General features: G+C 42.1%; 1 protein-coding gene across 1 annotated transcript; it reads right to left on the reverse strand.

Annotated features, from left to right (window-relative positions):
- LOC117482029 (probable E3 ubiquitin-protein ligase HERC3) lies at positions 1 to 25416 on the reverse strand. Its single transcript, XM_034129987.1, is given in 25 exon segments — positions 1 to 587; positions 1801 to 1909; positions 2025 to 2208; positions 8773 to 8843; positions 8937 to 9003; positions 9128 to 9294; positions 9411 to 9560; positions 9669 to 9824; positions 9950 to 10045; positions 10180 to 10296; positions 10415 to 10563; positions 11745 to 11943; positions 12195 to 12300; positions 12906 to 12965; positions 13094 to 13209; positions 13294 to 13346; positions 13349 to 13363; positions 13452 to 13576; positions 13705 to 13835; positions 18260 to 18351; positions 18440 to 18533; positions 18535 to 18662; positions 19263 to 19333; positions 19437 to 19548; positions 25115 to 25416. Coding segments are annotated over 25 exon segments (3024 nt in total). The 5' UTR covers positions 25338 to 25416; the 3' UTR covers positions 1 to 354.
- Between the last annotated feature and the right edge of the window lie 816 nt (positions 25417 to 26232).

Consider the following 26232-nt stretch of genomic DNA (forward strand, 5'->3'; position numbering starts at 1 on the left):
ATCCCCACAGGAGCAATTTGGGGTGAAGTGTCTTGCCCAGGGACACAACGACATGCTGACTGCAGTGGGGTTCGAACCTGTGACCCCCTGATCCGAACACCAACCCACAACCCACAACCCACTACACCACACGCCTCCACATACAAATAAAAATGGAGTATATATAACAGCGTTTCTGCTATTAGGGAAGGATTTCTGATATTAACCCACCACACAATACATCCTATTTATCAAGAATTTCCCAGCCATACAGTTTGTTAAGAAACAGGTATAGTAGCAATACTACAAAGGCTGCTTCTTGGTTTACAAAGTGCTGTATGACAATGTTAAGTCTTCTGTTCAGACCAGACACCATCAGAGTTCAGTCCCAGCTTCTTTGAAGATGATTTTGTTGCTGCTCAGAGCCTTGGTCAGCCTGGTGTGCATGATCTCTTTGGTTGAGTACAAGGGCAGCTCCAGCTCCGAGTAACACGTATGTGCGTAGGGGTAGAACTGGTCAGGGGGGCCTTGGACTTGTTGATCGCTGATTTTCATCTTGAACTTCTCCAGGTCAAGAATAGGCACCCTTTCAAATCCGGTCACAAAGACTGGTGGAGGGAGAAGTGGTAATCAGTGAGTTTCTCGCTTTTAATTTGTTTCTGTGAAATCCATAGTGTTAAGACCTGCACTGCTCTTCCTATAAATCAGACCTGAATGTTAAATTAATTTAGTTTAATTGTGTCTTGCTGTGCCCTCCTTTAAGGTCGGGTTCACAACTGCATGTAGAACGTTTATTTAAGTGAGAAGATTATGGACACACCGGTCAATAAAACACCTGGTAAAAATGAGGGAGCAGAATATCTTTTTGACAGCAAATCATCAAAGTATTCCCCTCAAACTATCAATTAAGTTACATTTTTAAGTTTGAGAGTTAATTTCTAGTTGAAAACTTTTCTCAATAAAAGCCCTTTAGACCCGCAGTTGCTTATTGTTGTGGACTGTATGTATTCCCGCTCAATAGAGTGGTGCAGTGATGAAGTATTTCTGGGGGCTTGGGATTTTCCCATTGGATTTCGATATATTGCAGAAAATTTGCTTTTTGGCCAACACATGTTTATGATACTTAACATGTTCTGTTCGGCAGGATAATCTCCACATATCAACACAACTTGAAGATTTATGAAGTGTAAATGTAACAGCAGAAATAATTATATATAATACACATATTGCTATAAACGACATTAAAGTTGCATGGCTGTGCATCAACACTGCTAAGCTAAAAGCGGATTTGTGTTGGCGTAATGACGCTTAGAAATGTATTTAGTCCCTTGTTAGCAACCGCCATTTATATGACATATAGAAGTTTAGGACATTTGCCAGAAGTAAAAAGCTAATTAGGCTATACAACGTACATGATGGTCACATGCTGTGCATCACCACCGATAAGCTAAAGGTGGCTAATATTTGACGGAAATAGATGAAGTAGTCTCATTTCGACACTTTTTAACAACTGCAATTTATTTGACACAGAAGTTGTGACAAGACAAGGGAACCAGAATTGATAAGAAGCCTGTAAGATGTGGAATAAGTCTTTCCGCGTTTTAGGACTCATTCCTGCACCAATTTATAGTGGCTCATTAGAAGATTTGAAAGCAACTATAAGAAGTTGTATTGACTCCAAGCAACCACCAGTTACATAACTTACCAGATACTCAGTGTACATAATAAATGTAAAACTTTCATGAGCCATCTACATTATTGCTTCATGAAAATGATAATTTCTCATTGTTTTGATCTGTTAAAATCAGTTAAAATACTTACGAAGGAAAGTTTTCTTCTGATTCTCCGTTAGATCATCAAAAACCTCCCAAAACATCTGTATGGTGGGGTGTAGAGGGGTCGTGTTGTACTTCCCCTTATAATCTGTGACCTAAATACAGTGAAACAGACACATACTTCTTAGACTGTATTCAAATAAAGCACAAAAGGATGGGACAGGTTTAAGCGAAAACTAGAACATGAGTAGCTCTTGTTTTGGACTGTACCTGTTTCAGCCTGGCCCAGTCATTGAAGTCTATGCCCACCAGCACCTCCTGCAGCTCCCGTGGTCGGAACAGCTTCACCAAATCCTGGTCACACACCTGGAAGAAGCCCCGCTTGAACTCCTGAAACACACCTTCCACTGATGTGTTGAAGGCATGGTTCACGTAGGCTTCCACATACTCCTTCCTGTTCAGCAGATTACAGTTACAAGTCAACAAGGTTCAGATCCTGTCAAACTATGCTCTGATAGGTGTGTGGCGTAGTGGGTTAATGCGCTGATCTTCGCAAGTTCGAGTCCCACTGCATGTCGTTGTGTTCCTGGGCAAGACACTTCACCCCAAATTGCTCCTGTGGGGATTGCCCACAGTACTGAATGTATGTAAGTCGCTTTGGATAAAAGTGTCTAACAAGTAACTGTGGTGGCTCTACTCTTCAGCCACCTCCCTTGTGAGTGTGTGTTCCCTTTCCCTGTCTGTGTGGGCGTGGTGGCTGTCACTCCTGGCTCCCGGCTCAATCTCCACCTGCTGCAAATCTCCACCTGGTGCAATCAGCGTTACACACCTGATTCCCATTCAGCCATTTACTAATGGTATATCAGCGGAGGCTCCACAACATGTCAGCGCCAGATCGTTGTTTAAATCCCCAGTGGTAACTCTCAGCCTTCTTAGCCGATTTAAAACTATTTCTCTGTACACGGAATACTTTTCTCATCTGTTTCTCTTATGCTCCAGGATCACTATCCAGCCGCCTTGTTACCATCACCTGCCGCCACCAGTCATCATTCCAACCGGATTACTCTCCACACTCACCAGTCTTCATTCCTACAGGATTACTCTCCACGCTCCTCCACCTCACAATAAACCTTTTTCCAACACTCTGCCGTGTCCTGCGTTTGGGTCCTATCGGATATCGTAACAGAACGATCTGGCCAGTATGGACTCAGCGGACACAGGCCACCAGTCCAAGACTGCGGACGAACTCAGCCAAGCCCTGGCCAATCAAGGTGCTCTCGTGGGGCATCACAACGTGGTTCTCCGTGAGGTTGTGGAGACTCTCCGGAACCTCTCCACTAACGTGCAAAGGATCGGCACACAAGTGGAACTGCTCACCTCCCAGTTTTCTCCCCCGCAGCCCGCTGCACAGCCGACAGCTCCTCCCCCCGCTCCTGCCGCACCTCTCCATCAGCTACGAGAGGCTGTTATTCCTACACCGGAGCGATACGCTGGAGATTTGGGTATTTGTAGAGCCTTTTTGTTCCAGTGTTCGTTAGTCTTTGAGCAGCAGCCTAGTACTTATCACACAGATGGGGCTAGGGTAGCATATGTAATGAGTCTGTTGAGGGGGAGTGCTCTAGATTGGGCTACAGCCGTTAGGGAGAGCCAGCCACACATTTGCTCATCATTTGATACTTTCATTTCCGAAATGAAAAAAGTTTTTGATCACCCGGTACGGGGGAGGGACGCTTCTAGGCGCCTTCTTTCTCTCCGGCAGGGCTCCCGTAGTGTAGCCGAATTTTCAGTTGAGTTTAGAACAGTTGCTGCTGACTCAGGCTGGAATAACGAGTCATTGCAAGATGTTTTTCTTCAAGGGCTGAACGAAGCAATTAAAGACGAGCTAGCTGCTAGGGATGATCCAGTTAGCTTGGATAATTTAATTGCCACAGCTATCAAGATTGATAATCGCCTCAGAGAGAGACGCAGGGATAGGAATAGCCGTCACCCCAATCCCAGCTACTCCTCACTTGATCCCCGAATTGGCACTGCCACTGCCCCAATCTCCAGATCCTTTCCGACTCCTTTCTCGGTTTCACCCCCCGAAGATGAGCCCATGCAAGTGGGAAGGGCCCACCTCTCACCATCTGAGCGGGCTAGAAGGATCCAGGCTGGGGAATGTGTTTATTGCAGCCAAACCAGTCATCTAGTTTCCTCCTGTCCTAATCTGCCAAAAGGTCAGGCTCGTCAGTAGCTGTGGGGATTCTGGCGAGCCCTTCCTCCTCTCTCAACCCCCGACCCAGAACGCAGCTAGAAGCCGTTCTTTGCTGCAACCAACAGTCACTACCCCTGCTCGCCTTAGTGGACTCGGGGGCAGACGAGAATTTTTTGGACATTGACATCGCAGCTCAGGCAGGAATTCCCTGCGAAGTGTTGGATTCACCTCTTAATGCCAATGCTCTTAATGGACAATTCCTGGCCCAAGTCACTCACCGCACCAAGCCAGTAAACCTCATTCTGTCTGGAAACCATCGTGAGTTTATTCAGTTTCACCTTAGTTCCTCACCTCATGCTCCCATAGTGTTGGGTCATCCCTGGTTAAGAACACACAACCCCCAGATTGATTGGATAACTGGCAAAATCATTAGTTGGAGTTGTTTTTGTTTATCCTCATGCCTGCAGTCTGCCCTACCGCCAGCAGAGGCCGCCGCTCCACCACCCAAGATCGAGCCGCCTGACCTGTTATCTGTCCCCATGGAATATCATAGCCTAGGAGAGGTGTTCAGTAAACAGCGAGCTCTTTCTCTTCCTCCTCATCGACCCTACGACTGTCCCATTGACCTCCTTCCCGGGGCCCCTCTGCCTTCCTCACGTCTGTTCAACCTGTCTCGCCCTGAGAGAAAATCCATGGAGAGTTACATCCATGACTCCCTGGCTGCTGGTGTCATCCGCCCATCCTCCTCCCCGGTCGGTGCTGGGTTCTTCTTCGTGTCCAAGAAGGACCGCTCACTGCGGCCCTGCATTGATTACAGGGGTCTCAATGCCATCACTATAAAAAACAAATATCCATTACCCCTCATTAACTCCGCCTTTGAACCCCTCCAGGAAGCCACCATCTTTTCCAAACTGGACCTCCGCAATGCCTACCACCTCGTCAGAATCCGTAAAGGGGACGAGTGGAAGACTGCCTTTAACACACCACTCGGTCACTTTGAGTATCTGGTGATGCCTTTTGGACTGACGAATGCCCCAGCAGTTTTTCAGTCAATGGTGAACGATGTACTCCGTGACCTCCTCAACCGGTCAGTCTTTGTCTACTTGGATGACATTCTCATTTTCTCCCGTAACAAGGAGGAGCACATTATCCATGTCAGGCAGGTGCTGCAGAGACTCCTTGAAAACAGACTCTTTGTGAAGGCGGAGAAATGCGAATTCCATGTCAACACAGTCTCATTCCTGGGCTACATCGTTGAGGAAGGAAAGATTAGGACCGACCCTGAGAAGATCCAAGCGGTGGCGGGGTGGCCCAAACCAACCTCAGTTAAACTGCTTCAACAGTTTCTTGGTTTTGCCAATTTTTATCGGCGCTTCATCAGAGACTACAGCAGAGTGGCGGGCCCTTTAACCAGACTCACTTCCCCTACAACTGGTTTTTTCTGGACTCCAGAGTGCGATGCAGCCTTCTCGGAGCTAAAGAGACTTTTCACCACTGCCCCTGTGCTCATCCACCCTGATTCCTCTCGCCAGTTTGTGGTGGAGGTCGATGCCTCCAACACCGGGGTAGGGGCAGTTCTTTCCCAGCGCTCGGAACGAGACCAAAAATTACATCCATGTGCATTTTTCTCTCGCCGCCTCACTCCAGCTGAGAAGAACTATGACGTGGGTAACAGAGAGCTGCTGGCTGTCAAACTTGCCCTAGAGGAGTGGAGGCACTGGCTGGAGGGAGCCGAGCTCCCTTTTATTGTATGGACAGACCACAAAAACTTGGCGTACATCCAATCTGCCAAGCGCCTTAACTCTCGTCAGGCTCGATGGGCCCTGTATTTCGGCCGCTTCTCATTCACCCTTACCTACCGTCCAGGGTCACGGAACCTCAAGCCGGACGCTCTCTCTCGCCAGTTCGCTTCCGAAGGACCAGCTGCCAATCCAGACACTATCCTGCCTGCCTCCTGCGTGGTGGCGGCTGTTACCTGGGAGATTGAGTCATTGGTTAAGGAGGCTCAGCGGGCGCAACCTAACCCAGGTAACTGCCCAGCTAATAGTCTTTTTGTGCCTACCCCTGTTCGCTCCAAGGTCCTGCAGTGGGCACACGCCTCCCGTCTCTCCTGTCATCCTGGTGTCCATCGCACACTGTTTATTCTAAAACAACGGTTCTGGTGGCCTTCCATGGCTCAAGACACCAGGGCCTTTGTTGCTGCCTGTACAGTATGTGCCCGCGCCAAGTCCTCCCACCAATCTCCCTCTGGCCTGCTTCGGCCGCTGCCGGTACCTAGGCGTCCTTGGTCGCATGTGGCCTTGGATTTTGTCACTGGACTTCCACTGTCACAAGGAAATACCATCATCCTAACTATTGTGGACAGATTTTCCAAGATGGTACACTTTGTTGCTCTTCCCAAGCTTCCCACAGCCCGAGAGACTGCAGATCTTCTGGTCAATCATGTTGTTCGACTCCATGGGATTCCCACCGACATCGTCTCTGACCGGGGTCCCCAGTTCATTTCCCACGTTTGGAAAGCCTTCTGTCAGGCTCTGGGAGCATCAGTGAGCCTGTCATCTGGATATCATCCTCAGACGAACGGGCAAACGGAACGGGCCAACCAGGATCTGGGGGCGGCTCTTCGCTGTGTGGCTTTCAGGAACCCTTCGTCATGGTGCCCACATCTGCCATGGATCGAATATGCCCACAACTCCCTGCCAAATGCAGCCACAGATATTTCACCCTTTCATTGTGCCATGGGTTTCCAACCACCCCTGTTTCCATCCCAGGAAGAGGAGGTTGCTGTTCCTTCCGTTCAGACCCACCTTCGTCGCTGTCATAAGGTGTGGAGGGATACCCGAGCCGCCCTGCTCCGCTCCGCTGCCCGCAACTGCCTCATCGCAGACCGCCACAGGACCCCGGCTCCCAACTACTTACCAGGTCAGAGTGTTTGGCTTTCCTCCAAAGATCTCCCACTCAAGACAGAGTCGAAGAAACTCACGCCACGTTATGTCGGCCCCTTCATCATCGACTCAGTTATCAACCCATCTGCAGTAAAACTCAAGCTTCCCCCACACATGAAGGTTCATCCGACATTTCATGTTTCTCTGTTAAAACCTGTTGCCAGCAGCCCCTTGTCTCCTCCAGTGAGTGTTCCCCCACCCCCCCGCATCATCAATGATCACCCAACCTACACCGTCAGGCGATTGTTGGACGTTCGTCGCCGTGGAAGGGGATTCCAATATTTTGTGGATTGGGAGGGCTATGGTCCAGAGGAGAGGTCTTGGGTTCCCCGGCGAAACATCGTGGGCGCGTCCCTGGTTCGGGACTTCCACCGGGATAACCCTGGTAGACCTGGTAGACCTGGTAGACCGCCTGGAGGCGTCCCTTAAGAGGGGGGTACTGTGGTGGCTCTACTCTTCAGCCACCTCCCTTGTGAGTGTGTGTTCCCTTTCCCTGTCTGTGTGGGCGTGGTGGCTGTCACTCCTGGCTCCCGGCTCAATCTCCACCTGCTGCAAATCTCCACCTGGTGCAATCAGCGTTACACACCTGATTCCCATTCAGCCATTTACTAATGGTATATCAGCGGAGGCTCCACAACATGTCAGCGCCAGATCGTTGTTTAAATCCCCAGTGGTAACTCTCAGCCTTCTTAGCCGATTTAAAACTATTTCTCTGTACACGGAATACTTTTCTCATCTGTTTCTCTTATGCTCCAGGATCACTATCCAGCCGCCTTGTTACCATCACCTGCCGCCACCAGTCATCATTCCAACCGGATTACTCTCCACACTCACCAGTCTTCATTCCTACAGGATTACTCTCCACGCTCCTCCACCTCACAATAAACCTTTTTCCAACACTCTGCCGTGTCCTGCGTTTGGGTCCTATCGGATATCGTAACAGTAACATGTAATGTAATGTAATAGGAGGATATTGCCATGTTTGCATCATTTTCTTCAGCCTGATTAAGATAAGACTGAGCCGGTGCTGATTATAGTGTTACACATACCAAGACTGATGCAAATGAATCAATCAATGTATTAAATATCTTTTTACGGGTTAGCGGCAGAAATAAATGATTAGATTTTAAAGGTATTTCCTAGCAGGTAAAAGCAATTATTTAAGAGAAATTCGGTCTACAAAGTTACATGGTATCTTTAAGCTTATTGTTTTTAGTTTTTTGCCCTACAATTTTATTTTATAATAAAGGAAAAATCTCAGATAAACCCAATGAAAGGCAGAAAATAAAAGTCATTTATCTTCTTTCATAGTTCTCTACAATATAAGCCTTATGGTGCGTTCACACTGGATAAGAAGCAACTTCTGCGCGGCTACATGTAAGGTCAATGTGAAGACGCGGATAAGTGCGAATTTGCCCTGGGTGGCGCAAATCAAGCAAATGACGCGGCTATAATGGTAGCTTAGCTTAGCCTGATTGATTCGAAAACATACATTTTAAAAGTTTTTAGTCTGTCGTCTTGGAAGCACACTTGAAAAGCATGAATTCATGGTTTTATCTAACCTGTATCAGTATGTTGTTATTTCGGCATCATTCTGATACATATATTACAATTAAATCAAATAAATATATGTTAATTGTTGTTTGTTCTTGTTGGTATCTACATGGAGATAAGCTTCACCTCCTCGCCAGCGCGTATAGTTGAGTGACACTAGCAAACACAAGGTTTGCCAAGGTCAAACTTGGGCGTGTAATGTCCGGTGAAATTTAAAGCTTATATAAAACCCAAGATGTTGACTTACATAGTATTTAAGATTGTAATCTGATGACAAATAACAAAACACACAAGGAAGTCACAGAAATGCTTTCATTGCTCTTACCTATTTTGACCTGTCAAAGGCTTCTCAGGATTGTGAGGATCAAGCTCAACGTTTGTTCCATCCCAGTTGATCTGGTGATCAACAGAAAAAGGTGAAATCACTGCATTGGGAAATAAATATCTGTTGTTAGATCAGAAAGAGGATGAAGACTGTAAAACACATACTGAGAAATCCATGTCGAGGATATCTATTTCAACATCTGTGTAGTCCTCCAGAATGTTCTTCAGACCCCTTGAAACACGATAAAAGGAATTACATTTCAGCTTTTAAGAATACTTTACAATGTACTGTATATTCTGACCAAAAATCTGCACGTCAAACCCAAAATGTGTGGGGTTTAAATGAATTTCCTTACTCTTCAACACAGGGGCTGAATTCCATCATGTCCCCCAGTGAAGGCTTCACACCCAGCAGCTTCTTGAACAGAGCCAGTGGGAAGGGTAAGTGAATGATACACTGGTTGTACAAGGCCAATCCACACAGAACCCCAAAGTGTAGGTACCTCTGGTCCTCTGGTGCTGCCTGGTGTTGTTAGGAGAGACAATGTTTAACAGAAAAGTGGAGAAATACCAGGATGATAATTATTTTTGTGGTATGATCATTGGATCCTTTTTATCATTGCATACTTATCATCTTACTTTGGATGGGAACCATGCCAGTGTCTTGGAGTCATTGTACATGAACATCCCGGATTCAGCTGAAACCATCTCGTGAAACACTTCGTAAAAAAAGTCTTTCACGTAGCCATAGAAATCGTTCCAGCCGGGCAAGTTTCCATCATAATAAACCTACAAGATGAAAGGCAAAAAAATGATACAGCAACTCATACAAGAGTCACTAAACAATAATGCAAGATTTTGAATGTGACTTCACGCAGAATTAAACCACCATATTACCATCAGTGGAATCTTGTAGTCACTCGGATTTGTAAAAGCCAGATGTTCGAAGGTGTCTTTCAAAACTGATCCTCGCCTCACCTCCACTTCAAAATGCAGGTCTTGAGGCATAGGGAATCTTTGGATTTCCCCGATAATAGAAGCCATTGTGTTCATCTGGAATACAGGACAATTCCAGATTTAATTTCTCATAACTTATTTTACCCATTCTCTGGTGTGTAACTTAATGCCTACTTTGGTGGGTTTTTCTTAATTCTTATGAGGTACAGAACTTGACTTACCTTGGTGAATTGAGCATTCAGGTCAAAAACAAACTTCTTCGACTCCAGGTCCATCACAGACGGAAAGCTGCAAAGGATAAGTGGCTCAGTATTCTTCTGAAAGGGAAAAAAGGTTAGATAGATGGTTTTAAGACTTGTGTGTGGGTCTACTTGAGTGAGTGCTTTACCCTCGGTGGTCTATCTGTCTACTACTAACGACTCTTCTGAATGAACATTTGAGCTTTTTTTACCTTGTATGATGATCCCAAACGCCAAAGCTTCCAATCCTCAAGATAAAATGTCTTGTTCATCAACAAACAAAATTCATTTTCTGGCATCTTTTGAGGTTCTGCAATCCTGTGGTTGACCTTAAAAACAAGTGTTACATTTATTAAGTAAAAGGTTCAGCAATTTCAAAAGCTTTATTTTGTTGTTAGAGTCTGGAGGATAACTGGTTCATGCTGTGTGTGATACTGTGATACTCACGTTGTACATCAACTGGAGGACTAGTAGCAGGTTTCTGACTTCTGAGCTTCGATGAACAGGTTCGTTGGACAGGATCACTGAGAGGGCCTGCTTCCATACCTCAACATGTTTACTCATGGTGGAGGATGGCAGTGATGACCACCAGTCCCCTGAGGAACAACATGGAGATTATGCAGTCATTAACATCAGTGAGCACGAAACACCTGAGCAGATGTCATACCTTGACAAATCAGCGTATTTTATTTTTCATAAACCAAGAATGAACATTTGAATTGGCAATTTTTTTAATCATTAGGTCCTAAAAGTTGTAAATGTGTTAAAAGCCAAATCCAGAGTTATTTTCCCTGCATTCATTTGATTAAGACGAAACCGGCAGTGACGGAGCAGATTGGAGGCGGGTCTTAACCTGTTAAGCCCTGAGCCTGTTTTTCAGGTCTCAGGCTCGAAAATGACATTCCCAGAACAAATTACCATATCTTCCCTTCTAAAAGGGTTAAATTAATAATCTTTTTTCTCAAAGTAATGATAAACCTGTGAGTTGGATGTAGAAAAGTCAGAATCAATATAGATGTTTTTTATTTTAAAGAAAATTCAGATTTTACATCGTAAAAAACTGTAAATTATAGTGTCGGTCCAAAAATTCTTTTTTACTTATAGTGAAAACCACCCTTGGATGATGGTAAGGTAGACTAAAAGCTTTAGAAATCCAAAGTACAACATATAATAAGTACCCTGTATCAAGATTGATGCAAAACAAGTGACATTTGACCTTTTTAGAGAGATTTAGCACAAAAAAAACACTTCTGGGGTCATTTGGGTGGATTTTTCATATCTCTGGCCCCCCTTGCTCGATTTTGATGGTTGACACCTCTTTCTGACCGTTAGAGCCAATAGAATCGAAGGGGGAGTCCCCCACACACACTCATTGTGAAACAAAAAGGTGGGGGCTTTGCACATGTAATTTTGCATTAGAGTGAAGCTACACTCTTTTGATGTGAAGAAACACCAGATATTGACTCTGCATAGGCAGTAACTTAACGCAGCTCTGGCATAGTGTTAGGACAGTGAACATGAAATAGGCTGTGAGATAAATTGTGCAAGATTGTACGCATGCATCTTTCCCTGTGACCACCAATAAAATGCGCGCTATACTGTAGGAAGGTAATAGTTGCATGTAAATAAATTCAATGACTATTGCAGAACATTTTCAGAAAATAAATAGTATTAAAATTGTGGTTTGACTTCATGTAAACCCCAATGACCTAAAAACGTCTGATGTGTAATGCATTATCAAAAAGTATATTTTGCTGATGTGTAAAGGTGAGGTTACCTATGACCTGGAGGCTGCCAGCAGACAAGTTCAGTATAGCAGCAGCGATCGCCTTAGCGAGCTTTATGCTCTGTAGTGGAGGTTTGTGGTTCTGGATCACATGCAGGAGCTCATTGAGAATCAGGAAGATCCTCAACCCCTCCACTCCCACTGAATGCTTATCAAGGGAGGGGAGCAAGTTCAAGAGAGCACCCTCAACCTGTTAGTTTGAGAAGCACAGCAAGATAAGTACCTATCAGGACTCTTTGGTCATTCTTAACACTTTAGACAAGTAATTATAGAGTTAATCTCGCCATACCATTTTTAATAGTTACAAATACTGAACATACTGAAGGTAATAATAATAATAATAATAATAATAATAATAATAATACATTGAATTTGTATAGTGCTCAAAGACGCTTGTCTTAGGTAGACAACTTTAAGAAGCCAAACCTTTAATACCCTTACCTCTGCAAACACATTGTCCTTCGTTACCAGTTTCTGGAAAGCAAGTTGTGCAAGTGGCAGGTTCAGGCCACAGTACTTTGGTGAAGTCTGGAAATGTTCATCTTTGCTATAAAAACAAAGAAAAAACACTTCTGTGAGACTTTACTTAGGCATATTGGTGCTTTCAGATAAATGCTAACTTCAGCAGGCTAACATGTTTACAGCATGGATGTATAAAGAGAACTGGATACCTTGGGAGGCGGGACCCCGTTCGTTCCTATGAAAACTGCTCAGTGGCACAAGAAGCCAAAACGGCCTGCCTCTCAAGAGCAAAAGTATCTGGGCCCATGGAGAGTGTGCACTTGTGTTTTGCTTAAGCCCCGCCTCCGATCTCCTGCTCTCGGCTCAGTCCAATGAATGGAAAGGGAAAATGACTGTATTCTAGCTCATTTGCGCTAAACACAAAGTAACCTGCTGGCTGCTTCCTGGAACTTTTTGTATTTAATTATTTTCCAGTAAATGTCTGTGCACCCATGTTGTGCTAGAATCCTGAGGAGGATGCATTTTAAAAACGTTTTGTAGCCATACATGTTGAGGATGTATAAAGTTGTTGATTAATTCACAGATCAACATGGCCATCTCTATAGCCATTCAACAAGCACAGCTTGAAAGGAAATGTTACAATTCACCAGATAAAAATAAATGATTATAAAGTTTATGTACTGTGTTTACCTTTTCTCAAGGAAGCTTGCATTCAGACAGGAAGCAGAGGAAAACATCCTGTGAATTTCCCTGTGAAGATTTGAAATCTTAGTTCATTGCACTATTAACCGCTACAGATCCAAATCAATCATTTCTGCCATGTAGTCCATATAACTTCTGGCTACTATTATAAGTAATAATATAATTAATATACTTACTGTTTCATCTGTTTCCAAGTCTTTGAATCACACTCAGCGGTCCATTTGTCGATCATGTGATCAAAACAGTGTGTTACATTGTTGACTCTGACAGTGTTTGCCTCCCCCTGAACATCCTGCAAAATAAGACAGTTGAATGAATGTTAACATGATTAAACCCATGATCCATTATGGTCTGTACTGTATGATTGTGCTGGTACCTCATTAGACGTGTAAACTGCAAATGAACAGTTTCCCCCTGCAAAGATGTTTTAATTACATCGTTGGTGTCTGTAATAAAAACAGAATAAAGGTGAAATCACTGTGAAGTCATTCATTGCGTTTGCATTATTTAATCTATTTTTCACCGGGTAGATACCCTGTGGCAGTTGAACAGGTAGTGGCACAGACGGATGACTCTCCTCTCTGTGTCCCAGCTGCCCCTGCTCTCCACACCCAAAGGAGTAGACCCTCTTGGAGTCCGTCAACACCAATGTGTGATGTCTGAGTAAAGGGCAAATCATTTTAATGTCACCGCAGACATAAACACACTTTGACCGGCCTCTTGCAATAGTTGAATGAAAATTATTTTTTGTCATGATTGCTTTATAAAAAGTGAGATATACTTGTACCTTCCACAGGCGATCTTGGTGACCTTTGCCCCCCAGAGCTCTGCAACAAGCCGAGGTCGTAGTTCATCTCTGAATGAGTTGTGCCCGAGCTGTCCATATTCACCAGAGCCAAACGTAAACACTCCACCGTCCTGAGGAGGCAACCAGACATTGTTACATGTACAGTCAGTGGTGACTGGTCATTAGGGGCAGGTGGGGCACAGCCCCACCTAGTGTCAGCAGAAAGTATTACAAATAATGATTACAAAAAATGCAAAAAATAAATTAAAAAATATATAAAATATATTTTAAGATCATATTAATCATCTGATTCGTCTGTACATTGCTGTTTTAGTCTGTGTTCTTCTAATTCGTGTCTACACTACAGTGTGTGCCTATTGAGCTGTTTAGAGCAATGTGGGACAAAACCCGATCATGCCCCTCCCGCTCACTGTCTAATGGCGCAGTTCCACTGCAGCGCGGAGTTCGCTTTAAGCGTGCCGTGTCGTGCCGTCCCCTTTTTTGGTTGTGCTTCCACTAGGCCTAGGTCCGGCGCGGCACGGCGCGGGGCCACTTTTTCACCTCTTTTCTGGCCCTAGAAAATTGTGGTTCTATCGGGGCCAACAAACAGGGCTGAGTCGGGCTGAGTATGCTAAACTAGAGAGAGGAGCGCTGGCAAGAGGGCTAGAACTACAACAAGATGGACATATTTGACCGTGATTTAATTGTAATACACGTTTCAAAATGATGCCGAAGTAACAACATACTGATACCGGTTAGTAAAAACCATGAATTAATGCTTTGTCAAGTCTGCAGACAGACGGCAGGCGAAAAACCTTTTAAAATGCGTGTTTTTCTAGATGGAGATTGGCTAAGCTAACGCAGTATATGCTCTGACCGTCCACACTCACAACAACGGCCTATACAGACATAAATAAAGCAGCGACTGTATTCACCATGACACAGGCAGTCTGTGGTGTGTACTTGTTTAACTTTTGTCGAGTTTCTGAACATATATAAGGAGCTGTGAGCTCTGAGTGCTAACAGCTAACGGCTGTGTTGTGTTTCTGGAGTTCTCATTGAAGATGACGTCACGGCTCCGCCTACACTGCGTTACTATAGTAACTACCCCAGTTCCTAAACTGTAATGGAAGCGCAGCATGAAGTGAGTCGGCCCTGTTAAGGCCCAACGCGGCCAAGCCGTACCGAGCCGTACCGAGTGTGGCCGAGGCCGACCGTGTAGTGGAAATGCGCCATAAGTGAACGGTGACTGTAAAAACTACACTGCGCATGCTCAGAGTATTTTCCTATTTAATGTGTGTAGCAAAAGAATAATGACCATAGGGGCACTGAGCTGCCATCCCCACCATACGTCATCTCACATAATTCAGAGCTGATTGGCTGTAAGTATGTGTGCCGCGAAAAGTGTGGTGTGTGAAGAGGAGACGAGAGAGGTGCAGTGACGCGTCCTAAAACCCGGAAGTAAGCTGCGCATGGCTTCCCTCGACAAAAAAGCAATGAGGTTTCTCCAGAGGATTTTAGAAAATAGCTCGAAATAAGATCTGTGGGAAACGTACCTGTTAGATAAATGCACGTTTTGTTCAGCCGGATAATATCCACATGTCTACCCTACTTTTATAATTTTTGAATCATAAATCTATCGATTAGATTTATGATAGACTTTTGAAACAAGAAGATAAGGAGGACTTTTACAAAAAGGAATAGAGATTTTTGTCCAGAAGGATAGGCAAATGGACTTCATCTTCAAGTCAAGGTAAGACCGCAATTTTATTGAAAATGGGATCTTACTTAGAGAGAACAATTAAATATTTAAATGATAAAATTACATTTTTTGGGTATCCTTTTGTTGAACTGTCTGTTTAAAATGAATCGAACCATCAGACAAAAAAAGCTTTTGAAAATAATGTTATATTTTGGTTTAGGTCAAAATATAATATTTGTAAACCTGAAGAGTCAGTGCCAGTGCCTCACCAGCCATGAACCTCACTGCACGTCACTGCAGAAGCTTATATATAGACATCTAAGTTTTTTGTGCCCCACCACTTTTGTACATATAAAAACGCCACTGTGTACAGTACATGTGTTAGACGTTCTCGGTACGGGGTCTTAGAAGTTCCAGTATTGCATAAAAGGTCCTTAAAGATCTCCTATCATGCTATTTTTAGACATATATGATGGGTCTCAGATATATTTTAAAAAAAATGTCTATGATGTGTTTTGCTCAAAATACCAAACAGATCATGCATTTTAGACATCCCTCACATCCCTCTGTTTCAGCCCTGTTAGAGAAATGCTGATTCTAGGTCCTTAGATTGAAAAAAAAAAAAAAGAGGAGGGGGAGGTAATGCCTGCTCAGAATTCTACGAGATACAGCTAAATGCTGCCGTGATTAAATGCCATCATGTTCCAAACCACATCAAGGATTATTTCTGAAACAGTATGGAGCTCAAATGCTTTTTCTGTTGCAGGTTTATTGGAAGGTGAGTTCCTTTTTTAATTTCCTGCTTTTTTACACATGCTATCTCCAGTACAGGTTAGCTCTGAGTGTTAGCGATGCTAATGTAAACAAAGACCATATTATGTCCAAAACACGTTGTGCATTGTTTCTGATTGCAACTTTTCTGATAGTGCCGTGGGTACACATTTCCGATATTATGTCATATCGGATGCAAATCTGGATCAGCTCCGTTGTAGCCTCGTTTTTAGAGATTTGGATACGGAGGAAAAGAGAGAAGTATTTATTTTCTGACACTTTGTGAGTTCCCTGACACACCGGGGACACTTATTTATGTATAAAAGACATCAAAAAGTGCATTTTGCAGGATAGGAGACCTTTTTTTCTGTTAGCCAATGATTCATAGTCTGCTGTTAACATCATACTGCTCCTAGTACTAGACTCCTAGTACTAGGATGGGTTAAAAGCAGAGAACAAATTTCACTGTGTGTGCTGTGTGCTCTGCATGTGTGACCATTAAATAGGGTGTCATCCCTCCCAATATTATATTATTTTGGTTCAGACTCACTTCTCTGACTAGCACTGTTTAGCCGAAGCAGGCAGTCTTTTTGTTTTTCGTGATTTTGTTGTATTTGTATATAGATATATATGGATATAAAAATAAGCATCTGTTAGCTAAAGCTCGTCATATTCAACCCGAACAGCCAAACATAATTTGTTAAAGCATGTTTAACTTATGAAATGTCAAGACTTTTGGAGGTATGAAAGTAGCAGATATCTACGACTAGTGAAATATATTTAAATAATATTGGACTATTTATTGTGTTTGTTGTGTTTATTGCGCGCTTTTAACCACAACATTTTACTTAACCTGTTTAGCCCTGAGCCTGTTTTTCAGGTCTCAGGCTCGAAAATGACATTCCCAGAACAAATGACCATATCTTCTCTTCTAAAAGGGTTAAATTAATAATCCTTTTTCTCAAAGTAATGATAAACCTGTGAGTTGGATGTAGAAAATTCAGAACAATATAGATGTTTTTTATTTTAAAGAAAATTCAGATTGAACATAGTAAAAAACTGTAAATTATAGTGTCCGTCCAAAAATTCTTTTTTACTTATAGTGAAAACTACCCTTGGATGATGGTAAGGTAAACTCCACTTCTGAGGTGATTTGGGTGGAAATGGGGGTTTTACCGTTTCTCTGGAACCCATTGGTCGATTTTGGTGATTGACATCTCTTTATGACCGTTAGAGCCAATAGAATCGAAGGGGAATCTCCCCTCTCACTAACATGGCACAACAAAAAGGTGGGGGCTTCACGCATGTAGTTTTGCATCAGAGCAACCTACACTCTAGCTCTGACATCTGGAAATGGAAAAGCAGTTTTATTGCTCATGGATTATCAGAAATCATTTCAAAGGGACACAGACACATTGGATTAACCTATGGATTAACTTCAGCAGCGTTTTTATCGTTTTAATGCCATTGAAAACCACGTTTCACCAGACAAAGACACAGGTGAGCCATGTTAGCATTTTTAGCTACCTAGCGCCACATGTTTTGATGTCTGTTTTTGTTTATAAAGTCGCGATTTCGTATAATTGAGTGATAATGAGGGTACCCTTCGATTCTGTGTCACCTCACGATGTGAAACAATGTCATGGATGTGCAGAAAAGATAAATAATAAGGTTTTGTGAGTGAATTTTGGTGCAGTAATCTGTTAGCATTTTTCGCTCGTTGCTAATTCAGAGACTCAGCGTTAGCATTGTGGGTTTTATTTTGAAAAAAAAAGAAAAATGATCAGTTAGATGAGTTTCTTCCCGTTACATGGATATAAAACATTCATAGTTTATTAAATGAACATGCCCTCAGACACTGTTTCCTGCAAGATGTTGCGGCAGTGCCCCGGTACCGGGGTCTCTCGGGCTTAACAGGTTAAAGAAATTGATCCTCTGGTTCTCTGAGCCATTGAAAACCTATTGCATTTGCACAAGGGTGTGATTTTATGAGCACATTTGAATTATGTTACTGTACGTGTACTATATCTGCTGTCCAGAAGAAAGAAAGGACTGCAGGTTGGCAAAAATCAGGAATCTAACCTTTGTCAAAGTGGCCGTGTGGGCCTTTCCACAGGAAATGTGGGTAGTTTTCTTCAAGTTCAGACAATGAACAGGAGTGGGTGTATGTCTGTCTGTAAAAAAGAATAACAAGTTCTAATGCAATGTAAATAGTATAAATAGGTTTTTGCTAGTGCTGTGTCAATAGTACTTGACATGTACCTGTAGTGTCTCCCAGGCCGAGCTGCCCACAGTGGTTGCTGCCCCAGCTGAACACCGCTCCAGAGACAGAGAGGGCGAAGCTCTGCCCCCCCCCCTGCAGCGACCTGCACCAGGGGGACCGCTGACAGAGAGTTCAGGTGTTGGGGGGATTTGGTGCTGGGCTGCCTCTCCCCCAGACCCAGCTGGCCCCTGGAGCCCTGGCCCCATGTATACACCTGACCATCTGTGGAGAAAACACCGTGACTTGTATAGAACTTCCCTAATGCACCTTTTGTTGGCAAACTACTTTGTAATCAATGGTTTTTTGAGAGACAGGTTTTGTTATTATAATAATTATTATTACCGTCCAATACTAGGTTTTTTGGAGCCGATGTCCATACCTTAGGATCATAAATCCTGGAGAAAATGCGGTTTCCGTGACAGTTGTTCCATTTTAAAATAACATAAAGTGAAAAATAAAAAATATGTATATCAACCTAAAAAAAGTATGAATTTGCATTAAAAGTATAAAATAACATTTAAGGGGTTCATATTATTCTTATTTTCAGATTCATAATAGTATGTTGTGCCACTTCTCAGGAACATGTCTCCATGCTTTAATGTTCAAAAAGCTCTTTATTTTTCTCATACTGCCTGTGCTGCAGCACCTCTTTTCACCCTCTGTCTGAAACCAGAGCCCAGTCTGCTCTGATTGGTTAGCTGGCGGGCTCTGTTGTTATTGGTCAACCCCTAAGAGATGTTTCGGCCCTCAGCATATCATGTACGATGTGACCACCAAATGTGTGGAAACGGCTCTCCCCCTGAACCACGGCCTTTACTGTACCTTTGGTCAGGGCGACTGAATGATGGCTCCCACAGGTGACCTGAGAAACTGCACACAACATCTGCATAGGCCTGAGAGAACAAGAATCCAAGTGAAGACACATTTTCACAATTTAATACATTTACTTGCAAATTCAGGACACTGATTGACGGCATAACCTCAGTGGCTCCTCACCTTGGAACAAGCTTGCTGTCAACACAGAGAACTTGTCCTCTCTTGGACAGCAGTGTGACCGTATCATCTCCACAACTCACAGTCTTGATCTTGTCTTTAAACTTCACAAACTCTGAGAGAACACAGAAACACAGCAGGTGTAAGGGATGCAGCTGATTGGTTACAACTACAGAAAAAGATGCTAAATCATCCATTTGTTCATTGAACACCTCAGACATCATCAAGACAAATATGGATGGTTACAAACATGAATGAAAGCTGTGATTGTAAATCAGGGTTATTCCTCTATATCATTTTTGGGAGCCCTTGATAGGTTTAAACCAAGCGGCAAACTCTGGGGAAGAGCCGGGACGCTAATACGGAAGTGCCACAAACTGCAGTTCATATATTGGCCGATAGGCGCTGACTGCAGAAAGGAGCAATTTCCATAGACCCCCATGTTAAAATGCCCAATTTTACAGCCTAAAAAAACATGTTTCTACCCATGGATCCAATAAATATTATTATAGATATAGTTAGATTCCACCTTCATGATTATGGATCTGTGAGTGAATTGTTTTCTAACATGACCCTTTTATTTATATTAGGTCTTAAAGTCTTTGCATAAATTAGGGCGTGGTCACATTGAGTGACAGCTCTGTCAAGTGACTGCTGCTGTTAGCTTCTTGTCTCTCTGCTAGCTGCTCCGTCCGTGAAGCTACAGGGACTCTGCCTGCCCAGTTCATCCAGGGAACACAACTTGACCCCGGCCGTGTTTGTTTGTTCTTCATGCTTATATATCGGACTATTGTGACTCGCTCTGCGGTTAAAACAGACGGTGCATGAATGCCGTTTTGCGGTAAGTGAAATTCGAGTACTTTATTTATGTGTTTATGATTTTAATCAGCTACGTAATGAATGTTAAGGCTTGGGTTAGCGTGTAAGCGAGTAGTAGCTACATCGGTGCTAACGATGCTAATCGTATCCTCCAAGTTAACTTAAAACCATAGACTGTATATATAAAGGTTAAAATGAAATAGACAAGTGTTAAGCGTTAAGTGAGATATTACTGTAGAACAAAAGGCTTCTGTTTGAGGTTGATAAAATAAGGTCATCCTTGTAACTTAGAGAGATATTTTATTATGTAGGTAGGAACTGTATGCATCGCTAAGGTTAATTTAAATTGGCTATGCTCAAGTATGTAGACAAGCTAACGTCGAAGTAGTGTATGTGAAATCAACCTCACAATAAGATGTGTGTATATTACAATTATTAATGTCATATTTCAAGATGATTACTTAGATATTACAATATGGTTGGTTGAGCTGGAGTTCATTATTGAGCTTACACGTTAACGTCACAGTCATCTGAAGAACGAACCCAAACCTTGTTGTTTTTATTAATTGCATTACCAAATTGGTATCAAATAAACAGTAAGCATTGGTAACACAACTTCCAAAGTTACAGTAAAATAAAAAGGACCCTGACTCGGGCAATACACAATCCAACATGTTCAACAGAAGAGAATAAGTTATATTGTTTGTACACATGGTTCTTTACATATATATCTGTTTGTTTAAAGTTTCCAGGTGATGCAGACAGGCTGGACCAGAGAGTGAGAGACATAACTGGACTCCTCACAGCAGTGAACTTCAGCACAGGTACAAATACTCTTTTTTCATACTGTACAAAGAATCAAGAAAGATATTGGTTTAAATAAATGAAGTATTGACTTTAATACACTGATATACATTCCATTAAACAATACTAAATACTAGATCACCTACACATCAGTGAAGTTGAGGGTTTTTTCCATGCAAAGGGTTACATGTTAACAAGCAATATTACTTTGTCAGCTTTCTAATTTAAGGTATTGAAGGCAAAGCTATTAGTGAGAACTGCTACTATTTATCTCTCAATATTGTCTGTAAAAAACGTGGTAAAAGTTATGATTTCAGTGAGAGAACAGAGCAAGCTTCTACAGTTGCACTAAGTTTTGATAACAGTTAAATATTATTTTGATAATAAAATATATTTCAATGTTGATGAATGTCATACTGTTCATTCATAATCTGATTGTCTTTGTAGCTCACTGTTGAAATAAAATAAAACATTACAATTACAAAATAATTATATCTACAGCCCCTAAACACAAGCACACCTCTTTCATAAATAACACACTTGTTCTGCAATAATATGTTTTATGTTTCCTGTAATTTTTGTTAGGAAAGGACATGCCTGAAAGACACGACTCAACATTTTCTCCTTCTCTGAGGGTCAAGAAAAACATCCAATAGGAAAATTAAAAGCTGATGTCATGAGATTTTAAGACCAGTACAGGACATTCACTAAGAAACTACTTTTATTGTGAAGTCAGCTGATCGAATGCACCTATTTCCACATCTACACTCCATCAGCTGATTAATTCTATTTGCCTCACTTTATGAGCTTCACAACACCTGTACCTTGTACCGCAGAGTTTGCAACGTCACAAATAAATGGGGCCAATCTTCAGTCGGATGTGAATGTGTAATCTAACATTTTCAGTAAGAATAATGGACAAAAGGAGTGCAAATACAAATTCAATTTATTGAAATCTGAACCAAAAGTTAATCAAACATGTTTTAAATAAAAAAGCACATATGGACAGAAGGTGTAAACCTATTAAATGTATAAGTAAACACATTTAGTCAAATAAAGTGACAGACAAGGCCTGATCAGTTGGTATCAGCTATGCCCAGCATGGGCTCCTCCATCAGGCCTGGTCCTCCTCGCAGAGGAAAGAGCCTCAGTCCTCTCCAAACCAACAGACTGGACGTCCATCACACGGAGGTTTCTCCCTGAAGTCTCTGCAGCTCTCTGGACACCACGCTGTCTCAATCCGTCCACACTGAATATGAGTGGGGGAAAATGAAAATAATAAATGCTTTAGACAATAAGAAATATAAAGTTGACTGTTGAGTTGCTCAGTTTTTTTAGATTGTCAATACTATTACTGTATAACTAATATCTCAGGTTAAGAGGCACCTTCAAATAAAGATTGGTCTTTAAATACATTTTGTCTTTTGAATTGTTTGTCTAAAGTCAAGGATCTAGAACTGGTACTTATAGTTTTAATGATACAGTCTGGTTATAATGCTGTTTGGAGGAGGCCTCACAGGTAAGAGCACTAACTAGCTACCATCACATGTACTGTACCTTAGCTTGACTTAAATGTATTAAACGTATAATTAAGTGATAGCAAAATATAAATAACTAATGTCATGCAAACATATTAATTTGCTTGATTCCAGTGTTGCATTTAGCACATTGCATACAAACGTTAAGGGATTTTAAGATTCTGAAGTATTATGCTAAAAACTCAATAACTTAGATTATTATTTATAGTTTTGCTGAATAGTTTCATGTCCGCTTACCTTAGAAACGTAAAATGTGACGGCAGTGTGCAGATGGGGAGCATGTTAGCTTAGCTTCTTAGCTTGAGCTAGCTCTGTTACTTCCCAGCTGGAGGCAGTCCGCCTCGGCTCCGCCTCTTTGCCCTTATTTGGAGCAGGCGGGAGTTAGACTCAGACGTCACTGTCGAGCCGTTAGTGGCCGACTCCGCCTACTAAGGGCTTCTCGGCAACTCTGCAGAATCCTATGGGTGACGTCACGGACCCTACGTCCATTTATATATACAGTCTATGGTTTAAACATAAGTACTGTGTTTGAAAATGAATATTAACTTATTTTCTTGGGAATATCTGAATTAATATTATTTGCTATTTTAACCGATTGCAAATACATCTAAATGATAATGTATTTATTTGGAATTCTGTAGGAATGTTGTCATTAATTTATAGATGACATGCTGTGATGAAATGTAAATAAGTCCATCTACTTAAAGGTAGGGTAGGTAAGTTTGAGAAACCGGCTCGAGATACACTTTTTGTTATATTCCATGGAATGCTCTTAACATCCCGATAGCAATGAATATCTTAAGTGCTTTGACAAAAAATTCATAAAAAAATGTCATCTGTGGAAGCCGTAATACTGTAAAAAGTACGACCAATCATTTTAGCCGGCCCGGCTAAAATAACTGGATGGCCTACCTGCCTGTCAGCCTTCCATCTGTGCACAAATTTATCTCGTGCCCTCATTGGTCATGTGCGCGTTCGTGTGTGTTGGAGGAAGTGGCAGATTTTCTCCGGTTGTGTATTTTCAAATTCTAGCGATCTCGAGCCGGTTTCTCAAACTTACCTACCCTACCTTTAAGTATTGTACTATAAATGTACTGTATTTTCACTTAATACTCTGACTATAATTTACAGTGAATTTACTAGTTACACTACAAATTAAAGGTGGGGTAGGTAAGTTTGAGAAACCGGCTCGAGATCGCTAGAATTTGAAAATACACCACCGGAGAAAATCTGCCACTTCCTTATAGAGCCCCTCCTCCAACACACACGAACGCGCACATGACCAATGAGGGCACAAGATAAGTTTGTGCACAGATGGAAGGCTGACAGGCAGGTAGGCCATCCAGTTATTTTAGCCGGGCTGGCTAAAATGATTGCTCGTACTTTTCACAGTATTACGGCTTCCACAGATGACATTTTTTTATGGATTTTTTGTCAAAGCACTTAAGATATTCATTGCTATCGGGATGTTAAGAGCATTCCATGGAATATAACAAAAAGTGTATCTCGAGCCGGTTTCTCAAACTTACCTACCCCACCTTTAATATTATGGTATAAAAAACACAAGAGTTTATGAAATATGATATTGTGTTACAAATTAAACTAGCCAACAGTAGAACAGCTTAGTCGATTAATCATCTATCCAATTAAGAGAGGATTTATTGGTGTCTCTGAACATTTAAGTCATTTTGTAATTCATATTAAATAATTTGATTTTTTTGTGCATTCTTATTTTATTCATTTTAGATTTTTACTGCATTTTGCTGGTTGTACCAATGTATGTTAACTTAAGTAACATTTTCTTAGCCGGACTTTTACTTGTCAGAGTATTTTTACAGTGGTATTAGTACTTTTACGGAAGTAAAGGATTTGAATACTTCTTCCACCACTTATTAAAAGTGTTATTTTACTCAAACACATACATATAAATAGTAAAACTAGAGAAAAGTACAGTGCTGTAAAGTAACTAAGTAAATGTACTCAAGTACTTGTACTTTACTTGAGTATTTCAATGTTATGCTACTTTGTACTTCTAGCGCTACAATTCAGAGGTAAATGGTGTACTTTTACTCCACTACATGTATTTAATACCTTTAGTTACTTTACAGATTTGGATTAATGATGTAAAATATAATCAACTCTTAAATCAGACTTTAGTTCCACCTGGAGTAAATTCACAAGCTACCCTGCAGAATACAAAGTCATTAAAACTAGAGCTCTGCACCTTTACCAGCTTTGATAACACTTTAATGATCAATCATTATAAAACATATCTTATATATTATTCTGGAATGAGCCAATTTGCATAACAAGAAGCTACTTTTACTCTTGGTACTTTAAGTATTTATTGCCTGCACCGTCGATAGTTACGCCACTGACTCTGGTACTTCTACTTTTACTTGAGTACAAGATCTGAGTACTTCTCCGCCAATACAGCTTTTACACGAGCTGAGCTGGTAAAAGTAAAACATGGTGTACATAAATCACCGAAGTCCGAAGAGTATCTGGACTAACACTCACCCTGTTTTCCTCTCACTCTGCTCCCAGCTGGGCTCTCTCTGATGGGGATGATGAACGCGTTGCCATTACTTTTGAGGAAAGCGAGCACAGTGCGCCCCGCAGACAGAGCCGTGATATGATACCCCAGCTGGAGATGATGGAGCCCCTCTGCTGTAGGGGGGGCCGTGTCTGAGCCATCTTTTAGCCTGAAGCCCCTCTGACTGTCCTCCCCCCAGGAAAACATGTTGTCACACACCTGCCCGAGTCCCAGCTGACTGATCCCTCACAAAGCAGACTTCAGATCAGCTGTGAGCCTCGGAAAACGAAAGCTAAAGCTAGAGAGAGTCACACTGAGGCGTGTGTTAGCTTTCAAGATAAATGAAAGTGAAACTAAGAGTGGTTGTTTAAATCCATAGGCTATTATGTTATGAACTAATGCAACATTTAAAATGTGGTTAGATTGTAAAAGAGTTGATACTGAGAGTTTTACAGTCATTACTGTAAAGGTGCAGATCGGGTTTGTGTTTCAGTGAATTGGAAAGTGATGGATATGGGTGGATTACTGAACAGTCCTATGGAGTACAGGGGCCCACAGTATCAGGGGCCCCAAAGCAACATTTATTGTTCACAAAACGACTACAAAAAGATATCAAATGACAAAAGACAAAGACAAAAATAATTGGAGATTGACACAAAACAACTTCATAGACACAAACAACTCCAAAGAGACACAGAGTGACCACAGGGTCAGACAAAATTAGCTAAAAAAAGAGACTTCAATTAAATAAACAATAACCATGTAAGAGACACAAAATGGCACAAACAGATGTTATGGCCTGGTTCAAAGTTTAACTATTTATTATGAGAGAGCAAAAGATATATATCACTTGGCCAAGGACTCCGTCACGTCATAGAATTCACAGACAGCAAAGCTGTAATCTGTCTTATTATACAGGGCGTTGCCCGTACTGTACATTTATGATTGGTCAAGAAGACTACTGTAGCTGAAGAGATACCATGGTTTAGACTTGGTTCTCTTTGGTTGGTGCGCACTGCGCAGACTCAGATAGAGTCTCTTGGCAACACGACCTTCCAATCAGCATTCGGCCGGCCTGTGGAAGTCCCTCCCTACTCTGGCA

The sequence above is a fragment of the Trematomus bernacchii genome, unplaced genomic scaffold, assembly GCF_902827165.1.
Source record: "Trematomus bernacchii unplaced genomic scaffold, fTreBer1.1, whole genome shotgun sequence".
Classification (NCBI taxonomy): domain Eukaryota; kingdom Metazoa; phylum Chordata; class Actinopteri; order Perciformes; family Nototheniidae; genus Trematomus; species Trematomus bernacchii.